General features: G+C 47.5%; 1 protein-coding gene across 1 annotated transcript in view; it reads left to right on the forward strand.

Moving 5' to 3' along the window:
• Positions 1-5,161: 5,161 nt before the first annotated feature.
• GRID2IP (Grid2 interacting protein) overlaps positions 5,162-14,561 on the forward strand; it is a 56,035-nt gene continuing 46,635 nt past the window's right edge. The window contains exons 1-3 of the mRNA XM_085312907.1: positions 5,162-5,269; positions 7,728-8,320; positions 11,683-11,837. Coding sequence (XP_085169033.1) covers positions 5,254-5,269; positions 7,728-8,320; positions 11,683-11,837 — 764 coding nt within the window. The 5' untranslated portion in view covers positions 5,162-5,253. The remainder of the gene's footprint in view (positions 5,270-7,727; positions 8,321-11,682; positions 11,838-14,561) is intronic.

Consider the following 14,561-nt stretch of genomic DNA (forward strand, 5'->3'; position numbering starts at 1 on the left):
GCCCGGTGCTGCGGGTCGGGCCTGCGCCTGCTCCCGCCCCGCCCGCCCCCCGCGGCAGCCTGCGGGACGGGGCCGAGCCTGGGCAGGCGGCAGAGGCCCCGGCTGCGCTCCCGGAGGAGCGGCGTGCGCCGCGCAGCGGCCGCCCCTGAGGTGATTTGGCGCCTGCTCGCTCGGGCCCCCTCAGGAACGGCCTAAACCCGACTCCGCCGTGTGCCGTGCGGTGGGGGCTGCGAGGCGGGGACGGAGGGACAGCGCTGCCCCGGCCCCACGGACCTCTTGGGCAGCGCACGCAAACCGGCGATCCCCTGCTGCGAGATGCGYGTTGCGGACAGGCGGGTTTTAGCTGCGGCCTCTTGGAGACCCGCTGGAGGAAGGGCAGGATCGAGGCAGCTGCCGCACCGCATCCCTGTYCTTGGAAGAACAAACGTACTGCAAAGGAACGGAGCAAACCGGCTCGTGGGGAGCCACCCCTGGGACTGGAGCCTGCTGCAGAGTGTTTTGCCCAAGAAGTTCAAAAACAAACAAACAAAAAACCCAATCTTAAAAGACAGTATTTCTGTTTAGGGAAGTGTTTTGAAAACTCGGTTCAGCCCTCCCAGATTGTCAGCACTCAAGTGAGTCGTGCCAAGACAGGCCGGGCAGCTCTGCCGTGGAAATGGGCTCTGCAAGGCACAAAGGGAATTAGTTAACAGTGTCATGAATATAAGATGTAGCTACCACAAGACAAAACCACTAGGAAGTGTCTCTAAAGTGAGCTAGAAATCAGCCATCAGTTCTGAAGCAGATGAAGCTGTTTCAAAAGGCAGTATTGCTATTCATTACAGGCCTTTTTCCTTCCTCCACAGCAGAAAAGGAAGACGAAAGCAACAGAAGTAAAAGTTAAGGTCAAATAATTTTGCTAAATCCCAAAGTTGTGTCTGGAATTGTTACAGGCCAGGGCAACACATTATAGTGTGAACTGAAGGGAAAAGACATATAAGTTCCCAGTTTTCAAAGAATGACATGAGGTATTTGTGACTATGATCTAGAAGGYAGCAATCACCCAGGAAGGCTCTGTGTGATGCTGCAGTCTGGCACACTGTGCTGTATGTAGCTTTTAGGAAGTTGCAAAAAAATCCTCATATTTATTGGTGAAATCTTCTCTTAAGCAAAATCCCTCTGGCTTCTGCAGGATCTCTGGGTGCTATGTTCCCTGGCAATGAGGAGCCTCCTCTAGAACCAACACGTCCTATGTGCTGTAAAAAGTAGGGGTGAATTTATTCCAGTGAGTGCAGGGAGAGCATCTAAAACTAGGCTGAAATGGATTAAAACTTTAAGAGATGAAGGTCCTCTGCCGGTTCCCTTCGTGGTGACTGTTAACTGAAACCGTTCCCATACCTCCAGCACATTCTGTACTCCAGAATACTCTTTAGGTCAGCCTGCTAATGAATGGCCTATTATGTTACTGTACCTGGATAGAATTTGCCATAGAAACTCAGCCAGTTACTGCCATCAAGTAACTGATCCAAAAGCTTTGAAGCTGTTGTGATGATTTTGTCAGCTAATCTTCTTGGTCCCAGTCTGCTGCTGGCTAGATCTCGGGCAAGACAGGTAAGCCTTACAAGGAATGCTTTTGCACCAAGAATAAAATAATTTGCTTGGTCAGGAAGAGTGGCTAGGAGGTTACTTTCAGGAAAGGGATCTTATTTTCCCTAGTAAGTTGTTGACCAACAACACACCAAACTAGAATGTGAGAGATTCTGGCAGCCTAAATTCACAGGGGCACAGCTATCCTAGAGTCTACCCCAGGGACAAGCCTGGAGTCATACTGTAGAGCCCAAGGTGCTTTGCCAGAGAACACTGTGAGGGAGCCTCCCCCCCCCACTGATAGCAAGAAAAATTTTTATACTGTTACAATACAGACGTAGATTTGGTTGTGACATTAGATATAACTTTGCAAGTTTGGCAATGTATAAAGGGGCCCTTGGCTGGGCCGCTGGCATTAGTTTAAGTATGGTGCAAAACTCTGTGGTGTGTCTGCGGCATGCCCCATGGAGTTTTAAAATATGTACTTTTGGCATAGGGACACAGCTGGCTGCACTGACAAGAGTAACTACAGAGCCACTGAGCAGGGTGCTGGCACAGGTACTGCAGTTGAGCTTTTGCTCAGTGGCCTTCTGGTCTGTGTTCGGGGACAAAACAGACAGTAAATACCTTAATAGTAGCTTGACTCTGACAGAGATGAAGCTCATTCAATCTAAATGCTGTGAAAATCATGTAAAAGTTTTGTCAGATCCAGAAGTCTAAAAGGTCTACAAGGACAACAGTCCTTTTCTCATCCGTAGATTTAGTCTAGACTTCCATAATTAATTTCTTGCAAGGACTAAAATTCACTGTCAATGTTTTAAAATATTTMGGCACTTAAAAACTGTGGAAAAGGAAGCGATTACTCACTAAGAGCTGAATATCCACCACAGTTTTTCTCTTGTGTGTTTGGGCAGTTTAATAGCTAAGCAGAATCCCTGACATTTTTGTAAGAGTGTGCATTTCTKTGTCGACACGGGAGGGCAGTGCATGCATCATAGAACACCAGCTGGTGCATTTCAGCTGGTAAGGAAGAGATTTCTGCTTGTTCAGAACCTGTGTGAACAGAATTGTTACAGCCTGAAGCTTGAGCAGTCACAGCGCACACTGGCCTTTCCTTGCCAGTGTCTGAGCAGGGCAGCACTGCTCCTTTTATCGTTTACATAGGACCTGTCACTAGGTGCTCATACTTCCTAGGCCTAACAGAAGCAGTGACAAATTATCATGTTTTTCTAGTTCTTCTCTAATCAGGAAATTCTTCCTAGGCTAATGAGGCACACTGGTAACATACTGATCACAGCACACTAGCAGCAGGAGCACGTCTGTGCTCCACGTTTGTGTTTCACCTTGGGTGACTTTGCTGCGCACAAAATGAGGAAGAGGAGCCAGCTGTACTGCAGGGGTCCTCACACCCTTCTGCCAACACAAGTCGCTTCTGCACTGGCCTTCCCCTTGCTACGACCAGCATTACCCCTCCCTCCGCAGCCACCAACTTTCACCAAGTCTGCCAGTGAACCCTGTTCCTAATCTGTAGCCTTAGCTTCTGATCCAGTCCTAAGCCACCTTGTTACACTGCGGAGGAGTCACATCAGTGACTTGCAGCCCAGTTCAGGATTATAAAAAATCATTTCATACTGGCTTGGGTGTCTTGTTCTGCCATGGCATCTTAGTCCTGTAGCATCTGTTCTTCTCCAGAGCAAATGCAATCCATTTTGGTGACTGACCACAAACTGAGTTTGGTGATGGGAGCACATGCTGAATTAGGCAGAGACTTGCAATGCATTTTGACTTCAGAGTCCCAAATGTTTGTGATAACACATCCATTTCTTCTGGCCTCATGTCTGAGAATGTGGCAACCTGGACAAGAGTACCAGCATTACAGGAAAGCAGGGCTTGGAAAAGGGGAAGAACAAGAGAAAAGGCTGTTTAGGCAGTGGTGCTCTTCTGATAGAGGAATGTCTCTGTGAACAACCATGAAAACAAACAAACAAAAAATCCCTCTGAAAATCTGTGTAGGAAAATCAGCCACGTGTAAAAGCCATTCAGGGAATCAGACCCTGGAGTAGGGATGCCTGAGGACTGTCACAATCATCACAATCAGCAGGCACACACATCACAATAGTTYATTAAAAATGTCTGAAAACTCCCAGCAGTCAACCTTTTGGTGGAATGAGACATTCCCCTTGGGTGCACTGAGGACATTGTGTTATGCAAATTTGGTTTCTGCAAAAGATCAGCCCTCTATGGGAGCAGAGGCATCACATGAAGCCGTGCCTAGTCTCCAGCAAAAGGTCACCCTGGCCTGGGCTCTCGTGTACTGGTACTGAGCATGAGGACCAGAGCTGAGAGGATCGAAGGAGAAAGGGTTTCCAAGTCCATTGCAGCAGTGACACATTCATGAACAATAAGGGCGTTAGTGAGACGAAGAACCTTTGCAGCACTGTGTTCATCCTCTAGTTAGGTGGACAGTTCCCTACGGCTCCATTTCCCAAGGCATTATTCAAGCCCATGTCAACTGTCCCAAGTCAGAGTTTCCTGTGGRGACTGTTTCACATCCAGACCAACGCTGCTGACAGCCCAGCCTGCTCTGGTACATTAAAGGGAAGACATGATGCTGTGTGGTTCATAATGGGATGCAATATCCTGGCTGCAGACTCCCACTGCTGCTGCTACCACAGCAGGACGCGTAATACCCTAAAACCTCTTAGCTCGCTAAGCTCTGGGATCCCTAAGTGCTGAGGATGCAAAAGAGAAAATCAGCAGTAGCAGCTTAACATGGAGCCTGTGCCAGTGTGGGGGTCTGTGCTCTGTGAGACACTCTCAGCTATTCCCTGCTATGAGAATGACCCTCAGTTTCCACAGCATGAAGAGCAAGTGTTACTGGAAAGAGCAGTTTTGATCAGCCACAAGAAAGTTAGCCTAGATCCTAAAATCACTTCCACATATTTCGTGTTTGGCAGACATATACTACCAAAGTCTCCAGTTTTCTACCCAAATCACCTGGTCACAGGACCAAATAAGTTTGAGCRTGCCCAGCCTACCACTTGGGAGCCGTGTCAGTGCCACATTTCTGCTGCTTTGCTAAGCCACTGTCTATTCAGATTTGCCTGTGTGGCAATGGATTTTCCTATGTGAACTCTAATCTGTTTTGCCTCCTTTCGGGTCTTAATTCCACTTAGACCTGCAGTCTCAGGTCAACACTAGACTCAGCCGGCACCAACACGGTAATTAGTCTGTCCATGGTTCTCCTTGCAATGAAAGTAAAGTTAATTAGAACAGAATGAAAGACCTGTCTTTGTGCCTGCCATTAATTCACAGTGCCTGGTAAGGTGCAACTCTTGAGTAAGAAGATTGGGAAGTCATTGTAATGATTGCCTTATGAGACAGGGGGGAAAACAACCCCGTGCCTGAAGGATTGCAACCCACCTGCCCAGASTGGCACATTCCACCAGTGTTTTACTGTTCTGCTCACTCCTGTGGGTCTGTGACATGGAGTGCATGGACTGTTCTCCGCACTGAGCACCCCTGGAAGGCTGCACTGAGGACACTGGAGCTGGGAARCTGCCTCGAGGAGTCAGGAGCTGTGTGGGTAGGTGATACACACTTCCAAGGCAGATGGAGGAAAAGGGAGCTTCAAGTCCTTAGTGGGACAAACCTGCTCCTGGTGAGACCCCTGCTAGGCTCATTCAAATGGCTGCAGCTTTCTGTAAGTGTTTTACCTGCTTGCAAACTGGTAGGAACAGGAGATGGAAATGGATTATTGCTAGTCCCGCAGCGAGGGTCAGTGCTGCCTGCTCTGCCCTTGCTGCTGCTCTGCCTGGCTTTGTTGCAGTGTTCAGCCCGGAGAGGTGATGCTCTCTTCGTGGCTCTCTCTGTGCTTAGATGGCTCGTGCTARTGTTCAAAATGTCTGCTTAGCAGCCCTGGAGATATTTTGATGCTTGTGCTCTGATGGATTTCATCTCGTTATTGCCAAACTTGCCTCTGTGCTTCAATCTCAACTTTTGCCTCCCTGTCCTTGACATTTATACCTGTTGATAAGTTCCAACAATTTTGTTTTCTCTTTAAATACTGATAATAGCTGACTTAGGTATCATTTTTATCAACTCTGCAGTACAAAGGACAATATTTTTACATTTATGATGTCAGTTACAGCATTTTGTTTGGTTCTTTTAGTATTTTCCTGTGAAGGTGACCCTTCCAGTGCCCTTTATAATACAGTATTGAGTAGCTGTTTGCAACAGCAAACCAGACTAGTTATTGATACAGTTTTCTGTAGTAATACTGTGTTCTCTGCCTGCCCTCAAGATTCTTGTCTCAGAGCAAGCTGTTCCATATTATCTTTGCTGAAAGTGAACATGAGAAATGTGTCTTTCATCTCTTTGGACTATAATAGGATATTAAACTATTTTCATCTCTGCTGAATTTTGGACAATGCAGGGAAGACTTCTCAAGAAATGTCTTTTGGTCATTCAGTTCAGAGTATAGAGAGTCAAGCCATCCTGACAGTGAAAAGATGAAGATGTGAAATGATGCCTTTGCCTTTATGTAGTCCTGAGTTTCCTGATTTACTCTGATAACCTGTGTGAGCACAGCAAAGGCAGAAAGCAGCCACTTTGGGGTGAATAAGCCAGGAGATGCCTTTACACTGCATTCTGCTCTCTGTGCCTCTGAGTGACTGGTGCAGATAGAGGGTGAACTCCAAACACTGGAGAAAACTAAGAAAAGAAGAATTTACATAAGCACAGATGAGGTTGAGGTACCCTCTTCCCACTGATTTTCTGTATCATTTAGATGTGTAACTGTCCATCATTTCTTCACACATCTCAGTCTGCAGCACGGTGTAGCCATCCTCTGCTTCCCAAAACTRGGGGAAGCTAGGTAGGAGGGCTTGCGACTAGTTTTCTTGTTGGCTTCTCTTTCCTGGGAATTATTGATTTGTCTCAGGACAGGATTGCYATTGAGACATTTTTGCAACTGGATGCCTAGTGCCTTTTAGAAACATCTTGGTTTTCATACTTTGGCTTTTTGATCTGAACAGCAGAAAACTAAAGATGCATTCATAAGGATATTTTGTCAGTGATTATGAGTCCTCACTATCTCTATAAGATAATCAGATAAAATAGTCTTTTTCATTTTTGTAAATGCTTAGTGTGTGTTAAATAACACAAATGAAATAAATGTGGGAAYAAAAAAGCATCTTCACAGACAGCCAAGATCAAATGAAGTGAAAACCTGCATGCAAATTAATCTRGTAGGTATCAGTGGACAATTTATGCATGTACTCACATATCACGAGAGTCCAACGCAGCTTTGAAAGAGCATCCAAGAGTGTTGCTTTTCTATACTGCATGTAAGCCTTGAAAATCAGACGGTCCGAGTTTACCTTAGGCACGGACAACTTCTATAGACGTTAGTGGCTGATGTGCCTGATTTCTCCTTGAACATGGTTCTCCTACCAAATCCATGGAGGCCGGTCCTAACTTCAAAGTAACCACAGACAAGTCTTTTTGAAAAATCACTGTCTTAAATAAATCACACTTAATCAGGTTAATACTGTATGCAGGACACTTCAATCTTGCGTGGTCTTGTGTGGACAAAAAGAAATATTCCCAGCAGGGCTGAGAGGATCTCGCAAATTCTAATTAAAATGTTTTTGTAGTTTATGACTACAGAAATACTGAGCATTGGGATGAGTTAGTTAAAATAAGGCTATATCTCAAATTATTGGATGAGCTGTTTATTAACATGACATGCCAGAAATATGAAATAATCATTTTGCTAGACAAGTAAATTTAAGTAACTGACTAAACTTGTTTCCATAGGAAAGGTGGATTATCTGCATACAACTAACGGGTGAAACAAGGGCTCACCTCATGTTCTGGATGTCAGGTTAAACATTGGCTTTTCATCCAGTTCAACTTGCTTCCTTACTACTAATTGYGATGGCACTGCTGGCAGCCTGACAATAGAAGAATAGAAGCGATTTCTAGGGGGAAAAACCACCAACAGAAGAATCCCCTTTCAGAACATTTCTTCCACGAAGGTGCAAGGACAGAGCGTGGACTAGAGCCCATACTCCCAAAGGAATCAACATGGTATCTACAGGGTTTAACATTATTAATAAAGTACAGCACAATGCCTTTTCTCCCCTCTTCTTTTCCAGTTGCCACCATGCCAACAACCAACCAGGGCTGGCCTGAGGCGTTTGGATTCAAGATAAGCGGAAATGGTCCTTGCTACATCCTTTCTGTAGAAGAGGGCAGCAGCGCTCACGTGGCTGGTCTCCAGCCGGGGGACCAGGTGCTGGAGATAGAGGGCCAGCCTGTCTCCTCCCTGAGCTGCGAGGCGCTCATCAGCCTGGCGAGGCAGTGCAGCAGCGTGCCCCCCAGCATCGGTGTGGTCTCCCGGGTGCAGCAGGTGGACATTAAACCTGGCCCCCAGGGATGCTTCGGCTTCACTCTGGTGAGCAGCAGCAGCAGCCCCCTGCAAGTGGAAAGCGTCATCCCAGACTCGCCTGCTGCCATATGTGGGATCAAGCCGGGGGATTACGTGCTAGAGATCAACGGGATCCCAGTGAAGCTCTATGAAGCAGCAGCTACCATGATCCAGTCCTGCCAAGGGAGGTGTCTGAGGCTGGGGCTGCTGAGGCTTGGGCGCCTGCTGAGATGGGCCAGCAGCAGCGTGCGGGAATTTGTCCAGAGTGCTGAAGCTATCCACCAGGAGAGGAAACAGAAAGCGCAGGAATTTAGCAAGAAGGTGAGGTCAGGCAGGCTATTGGGGTGCTGAGCACCTGGCTGCTCTGGGCTGAGGCAAACGCAGGCATGCTCTGTGAGCTGTGGCTGGCCAGAGAATTAGCAGGATCCCAGAGAGCCGGARCAACACATGCATGTGCCTGTCCTCCCCCTTACCACCGAGGGCACTGAGCTGCGTAGAACATGGATACTTTCGTTTTGGGGATTTCAAGCTCCTAGAATTTAATTTGAGCTTAAGGCTTGTTSTCAGTGCAAAAAAACAATGACCAGATCTTCCGCAGGCATAAATCAGCAAAGCTGTAATTCAGTGCCGAGTGTTTTGCTGATTCCCAGTGTATCAGTCTKGCCAGTGTGCTTGGATGGAGGGGAYTGGTCTTGGTTCGGTCAGAGGACTAGGGGGTGCAGATTCAGGGCTTCAGTGTCTGAGCGAGGGGCTCAGACATACCCATATTTCAATAACGGCAAGGAGAATAAATAAATGTTGCAAAGAGCTTTGAGATTCTCTTGGTGATGATCCCAAGTACTTATTACTTTTTGCATTATGAAAGTATAACATTTGTCAAATGGAGATCCATAGGGGCAATTCTCTTACTCAGGAGCATCTGATACTCATTTAAAGTTTTAGCATGTCATCCTGTAGACATTTTAGTTCTTATTTTGTTGCAAAGGGAAAAATATCAATGTGATTACATCTTCATTGTGTTCCTGAAGGCTGCCTGGTGGGTAGTTTACCAAATACATTGCCTCTTGCTAATTATAAATTTGATCATGGTTGTTTTTTTAATCTTTCTAATTTCCATTTCAAAGTAGCCTTTTAGAATACTGTTATGAAAATAACAAGGCTTGTGTTTTTTGATCATGAGCTAATAAAAGAACAAGACATTCATAAAGAGATTCGTGGGTATCAGCTGAATCCCTTCAGTCAGCTTTTAAATTAAAGATTCACAAATACGCATTGAGGTTTGGATTCATAAGGTGGAGTATTGCATGTGAAACAGATACCCGCTGATTATAGGAGATTAACAGCTGCTGGGAAGGTTGCTCCACACTGCCTCAGTCTAGTGAAGTCACATTAAACCATGTAAATGTTTGCTGGATGATCATGGGAGAGCACTTTTAGGCAAGCAAGCAGATAATTTAGTAGTGCTTTTTCGTGCGAGTCTTAAGAGGATTACTCTGAAACTGGTTTCAGACTGGCCTTGCAAACATGGTCACTGTATCTATGAAATACTGCTAGGTCCTGCAGCAGTACCTCTGCTCTGTCCCTTCCCTCTGAACAAACCCATTTGCGATGGCCTGTAGCACCCCAGAGGAACCGAGCATAAATGAGTTTGCAGAGTACTGCATGCTGCTGGCTTTCAGGCACTGGAGTGCAGCTTGGCTGGCAAACGGCTCTCTAGGGGAAAGTTAATGGCTCAGATGTTTTAAGTAGCTTAATTTTTTACACGATGCAGAAAATCACAAAACTCAGCAGGGTGCTTTATCCCGTTTTACCTGCAAGCTCTGCTCTCAYTGGTGCTTCTGGTGACAGAACCAGAGAGAACGCTGCAGGTGCCAGAGGAGGGCCAGGAGAACTGCTCTACACACTCCTGTCCTGTCCCTGATGTAAGGCTGGAARGTCTAACAGTGCTTGTGGCTTGCATTTCTTATGTCATTTGCAAGCTGAAGATATGGAGTCTTTCCCCACACCTATTCACTTGACAGAGTCCCTGTTTCACAGGGCTCATTTGGCAGACGAAYCCATGGTAGAATTAGTAACATTAATAAAAAGCAGCAGGGCCAGGATTTGAGCTGTGTTGTGCAAGTAGAGTGTTAGARCAGCCTAGAGGCATTACCAGAAAGCAATAAAGATGCTCATGGTTTCAATTCCAGGTCAACATCTCCTGTTTTTGCCCTACACACCCAGAAATATACTAAAGAGTTACATTGATACAAGCGGTAGTAACACCACAAAAGCTCCTACTGTGCCAAGCCCTTCAGTCTTGCCTCAGGCAAGAATTTAACAGAAAGGGCATGGGATATGGTGCACCAAAAATGCCAAGTTCTTTGTCAGTACTGTGCTGGACCTTGAGACCAARAAGCACGTGGATCTGTCTATGGGGGAACTGCTGCCTTTAATGCCCCAGATTGGATAACCTTGAAAGATCTGCTGCTTCATGGGAATCTCAGCAGTGTTCACGTGATGGCTCTCGCAAATCGACAAGTACCTGGTGGTTTGTGATGTAGGTTAAAGTGTCTGCGATAACTGTCTTTGGAGAGCTTCAAAGTAGAGCAAGCACCAGGAGGCAATGACTCTTTCCCTTTCTTATGTAAAGGGCCTCTCTCATCCAGCATATCAAGGCTTTTTAGCTGCCTTCTGGCTCATCTGCACTGCTTTTGTAGTGAGATACAAATACAGTRGCACATACAGGGAAAGAGTGAGTGACTGCTCTCACTGACTGTTCCCACCTACACTTGCAAAGCTGGAGAAAAACAATTAAACCCACCATCAGCACAAAACTATTAACTGACAGGAAAACACAATACAGATGCAGGGACTACAGACTTGTGACAAAGAGTTTTCTGCAACCTTCATTTTTCTGTACCTGGTGAAGATCAAGTAGGCTTTGAGCAAAGTGTCTCCAGCAATGCCCTGCACCCAAAAGAGCTGTGCAACAGGGCAAAGAACAGCAACAGTCCCCACCATCTCCCTTCAGGGGGCAGACAGAAAGGAATGAAGAGAACCCCATCGGTTGGGTGCRGGATAATTGGTTATATGCTAATTAGCTAATTAGTCTGCCCATTGTGGCTGTCTCAGGTGGAGTGGAGGGGGCATTGGCTGACAGCTAATGAGCTGTCAAGATCCTTGCCCACTGTCCATGCTCACACACGTGTTCTTTCTCCCTATTTCCCTGCAGCCTTCCTGGAGTTAGCAGCAAGAAAGTGTCACTTGGCAGAATCACAGTGTCGTTAGAGGCTTAAATACCTCTAAAAACACACTGCGATGTCCTCTACCGAGTAGATTCCAAACTGATCTGCTGGGTCCATGCCCARCAGTGTCAAAAGCATCCTCTTGCGGCCCATGCAGGGGAACAGTTGTGAAGCAACAGAGTTCTGGGTTTTTCTGTGACACCAATGTTTCCGTTGTAATATTTATAACAYGCAGAACAGATAGCTGTAATGTGTATGAGGCCCCAGTAACGCTCAGTGATCGGTTGATGACAGTTGTTTCACTTTCCTCACTACATTGATTTCTCTTTGGTTGATGGGGTGTTAAAAACAGATAAGATGTATTTTCTATATAGTTTGTACCTATACATGTAGGTTTATTTTCTCTGCTGTTTAATGTCTGTTTCCTCTTCTTTTCTTCCTCCTGTCCCTATGCAGGTGGATGAAATCCTTGGTGATCAGCCAGAGGTAAAGGAGAAGGTTTTCACCATCCTGAAGCAATATGCAGCAGAGAGGAAGGTAGAATACTTGGCTTATGCCCTCTGCATGGTTCTCACCCAAGAGTCCCACCAGCTTCTTATTGACAATATCAGGTACAGAGTGTCAGTAACCTTCATGTTGCTACGCTAGTAATTAAAACATGGGCATCAGCCTGTTGATGATGAGTGTACAGTGGCTGACCAGATCAGGCTTTGGTTACAAAGTTCCTCCTACAAAGCTGACATTGCTCATTCTGTGAGCAGCTTCCTTTGGGAAGTATTGGAAGTGCAGAGTGGCTCCCCAAAAGGGCATCTCCTCTTCCCGGTGGGACTGCAGCTCTAACTGAGACAAGATCATCTTCACTAGGGGAAAAATAACTGCAGCCGAGACTGCTCGCTGCTTGGGGCAGGGAACCAGCAGTGCTGGACTTTCCAAAGGGGAGCAGCTGAGCWCTGAACTTGATGGAGTCTCAGCCTGGCTATTCCTGGACTGTTGTACCCCTGCAGCCTGTGTGGCTACTTTGCCTTATTTACTGAGATCTGGAGACCTTGTGTACTATCCCATGCATAACAGCCTATGGGTCCATGTGCAGTGGTTCTGGCATACAGACCACTGAATCTAGTGTGAGACAGAGCTGCAGTAATGCTCGTGACATGGTGAGAAGGAGAGCCCCTTGTCTGCACAGTGGCCAGCAGCCTGCACCACTKCTGCAGCGCACACAGAGGCACAAAATCACCCGCTGTCCCCATCCCTGCAGGGACCTAGTGGTCACTAGGCTCACTGATTCATTGCACCTACTGACAACACGGGACTTGGCTCTCTTTTTTACAYATCATTTCAAAGGGAAATTAAATTAGTTGCATAATGGCTGGCAATTATTCAAGAACTGGGCCAGAAAATAAATCAAGCTCCACAATTAGAAAACTGAAGATTAGAGTCTGGCTGAGGTTTGCCAGCAGGCTTTGGGGATCTCTGTGAGGGTCATGGGGCTGCCTTCCCCCGGGGCCAAGCGCYGAGCAGAGCCGCACCTGCCTGCTGTGTTCCAGAGATAGGATCTGGCCAGGTCTGTGGGTCACACATTCATGGGTGCTCTGGGACTGTCAAACATGAACTGGTAATTTTGCTAATTGAAGTAGCTATGCATTCGTGATACATTTTCACTGGGGGTAAAACCCCCACAGAGACCAAAGAGATCTGGCAGGACCAGGATGATGGTGCAATGCACAAGTGACAGTCTCATCTGACAGGAGAGACCAAACGTGGTCACAGGCTTGCAGGATCCCGGCAGTCTCTACATGTCAGCTTGCACTCCGGAGTGCTACCCTCCCTCCCCTTGAGACAGATCCTGAGTCAGTGCAGCTTGTGTTCACAAAGCCTTTCCACTCTCAGTTTGCCTGATTTCCTCCCCTTAGAAGAAGTTCTTGTGGTTGGCGCTGAATGATTCCTTCCCCATCTTGCAGTTTGCASCCTTCATTCTTTGCAGGGTTTGGTCCCCCTCTTGTCCATACTCATTGCAGCACTGAAGAGTTAGTCCTGGCTCACTCCTGGAACTGTCAGAAGGGCAGGATGCCGTGGGGGTCCTATGCCTGYATTTCCCAGTTGTGCTGGGCAAGTTCCCTGCACTGGGGCCATTGGCTGCACGTGGAAGGCAAGGCAAAGTGTGCATCTTCCCAGCAGCGGCAGGGAAAACGGGGCTGAGAGTGAGTGCTGCTCAGTGTTGCTTAGAAACCCCATTTGAACCCATGACGTTCCTCTAATCCTCCTAATTCCCAGTGCTGGAGCAGTATCCTGACTGATCCATGAGGTGCCGTTGCCAAGGCAGAAAGGGCAGTGATATCTGTGYGACAGAGCACAGTGCAGAAATGCTGGAGCTGGCGGTGCATGGGGTAGCTGGTTCCTGGAGACCATAAGTAGCAGCACGGTGCTCAGCATGGGCCTGTTCTTCCTGGTGCCTGGCAGGATAAACGGCTCCGTCTGGACTTCTAGTAACCCAGCTTGCTCACTTAAAGTTATCATGAGCTATCTCCTCAACAGGCAGGCAGGGAAATTTCACCTGCCAGGCAAAGAAGTCTGTGCTGCCACCTTGGAGGGTGATGGCTGGACTCCATAGCCTTGGATCGCCCGTCTGCYGGCAGCCTCGGAAAGGATCTGGCATTTCCCAGTGATTGTCAGGCACAAGTCCCTGCAGGAGCTGTGTAACACTTGAGCTCCAGCCCTGGCCTGGTGTGTGCTGTCCTGGGAGATGCCGCCTGTCACAGGGACAGACTGGCCAGGAGCACTGCAAGGGGCCACCCGTCCTGTCAGGCTGATTTAACCTCCCAAAAGTGGGGAGAAAATCACTGTTATTAGAGGAGGAGAAGAGGAAGTGCAGTCACGGGCTCCTGTGGTGTCTTCAGGGAATGCAGCTTTCCTGCTCCCTGTGCATTGGTTGATGGTCAGGAAAGGAGAGCTGAGCCCTCACAGAGTTTCTTTTGATGGACCCCCCTCCTCCCCCGCCTCGATTAAATTAGCAGGAAATGGAGCATTCGGTGTTTTCCCTCAGGCATTGTCTCTGCATTGCCTTCTGCACAGCTAAATACACCTCGTGAGGATGCAGGAAGAGTCCAGGAATGATTAAGGGTAGCATCCGCTACCCAGGCAAGCAAAAAAATGTCTTGGCTTTAAATGCACATCTTGGTTTGGCTGGGCTGCGTGTGCCCTGCTCAGTGCCGCCCTGCACGCTGGCCTGCATGCACGGATGCTGTGGGCTGAGAGCTAGCTGAGTACGTGGAGGTGGCAGCATGCATGGCTGTCRGGGCAGCAAGCGTGCGTGCTGGAGGTGGCGTTGGTGCCACTGC

This window comes from Rhea americana, unplaced genomic scaffold (assembly GCF_003343005.1).
Source record: "Rhea americana isolate MKP2758 unplaced genomic scaffold, rheAme1 scaffold_370, whole genome shotgun sequence".
Lineage (NCBI taxonomy): Eukaryota > Metazoa > Chordata > Aves > Rheiformes > Rheidae > Rhea > Rhea americana.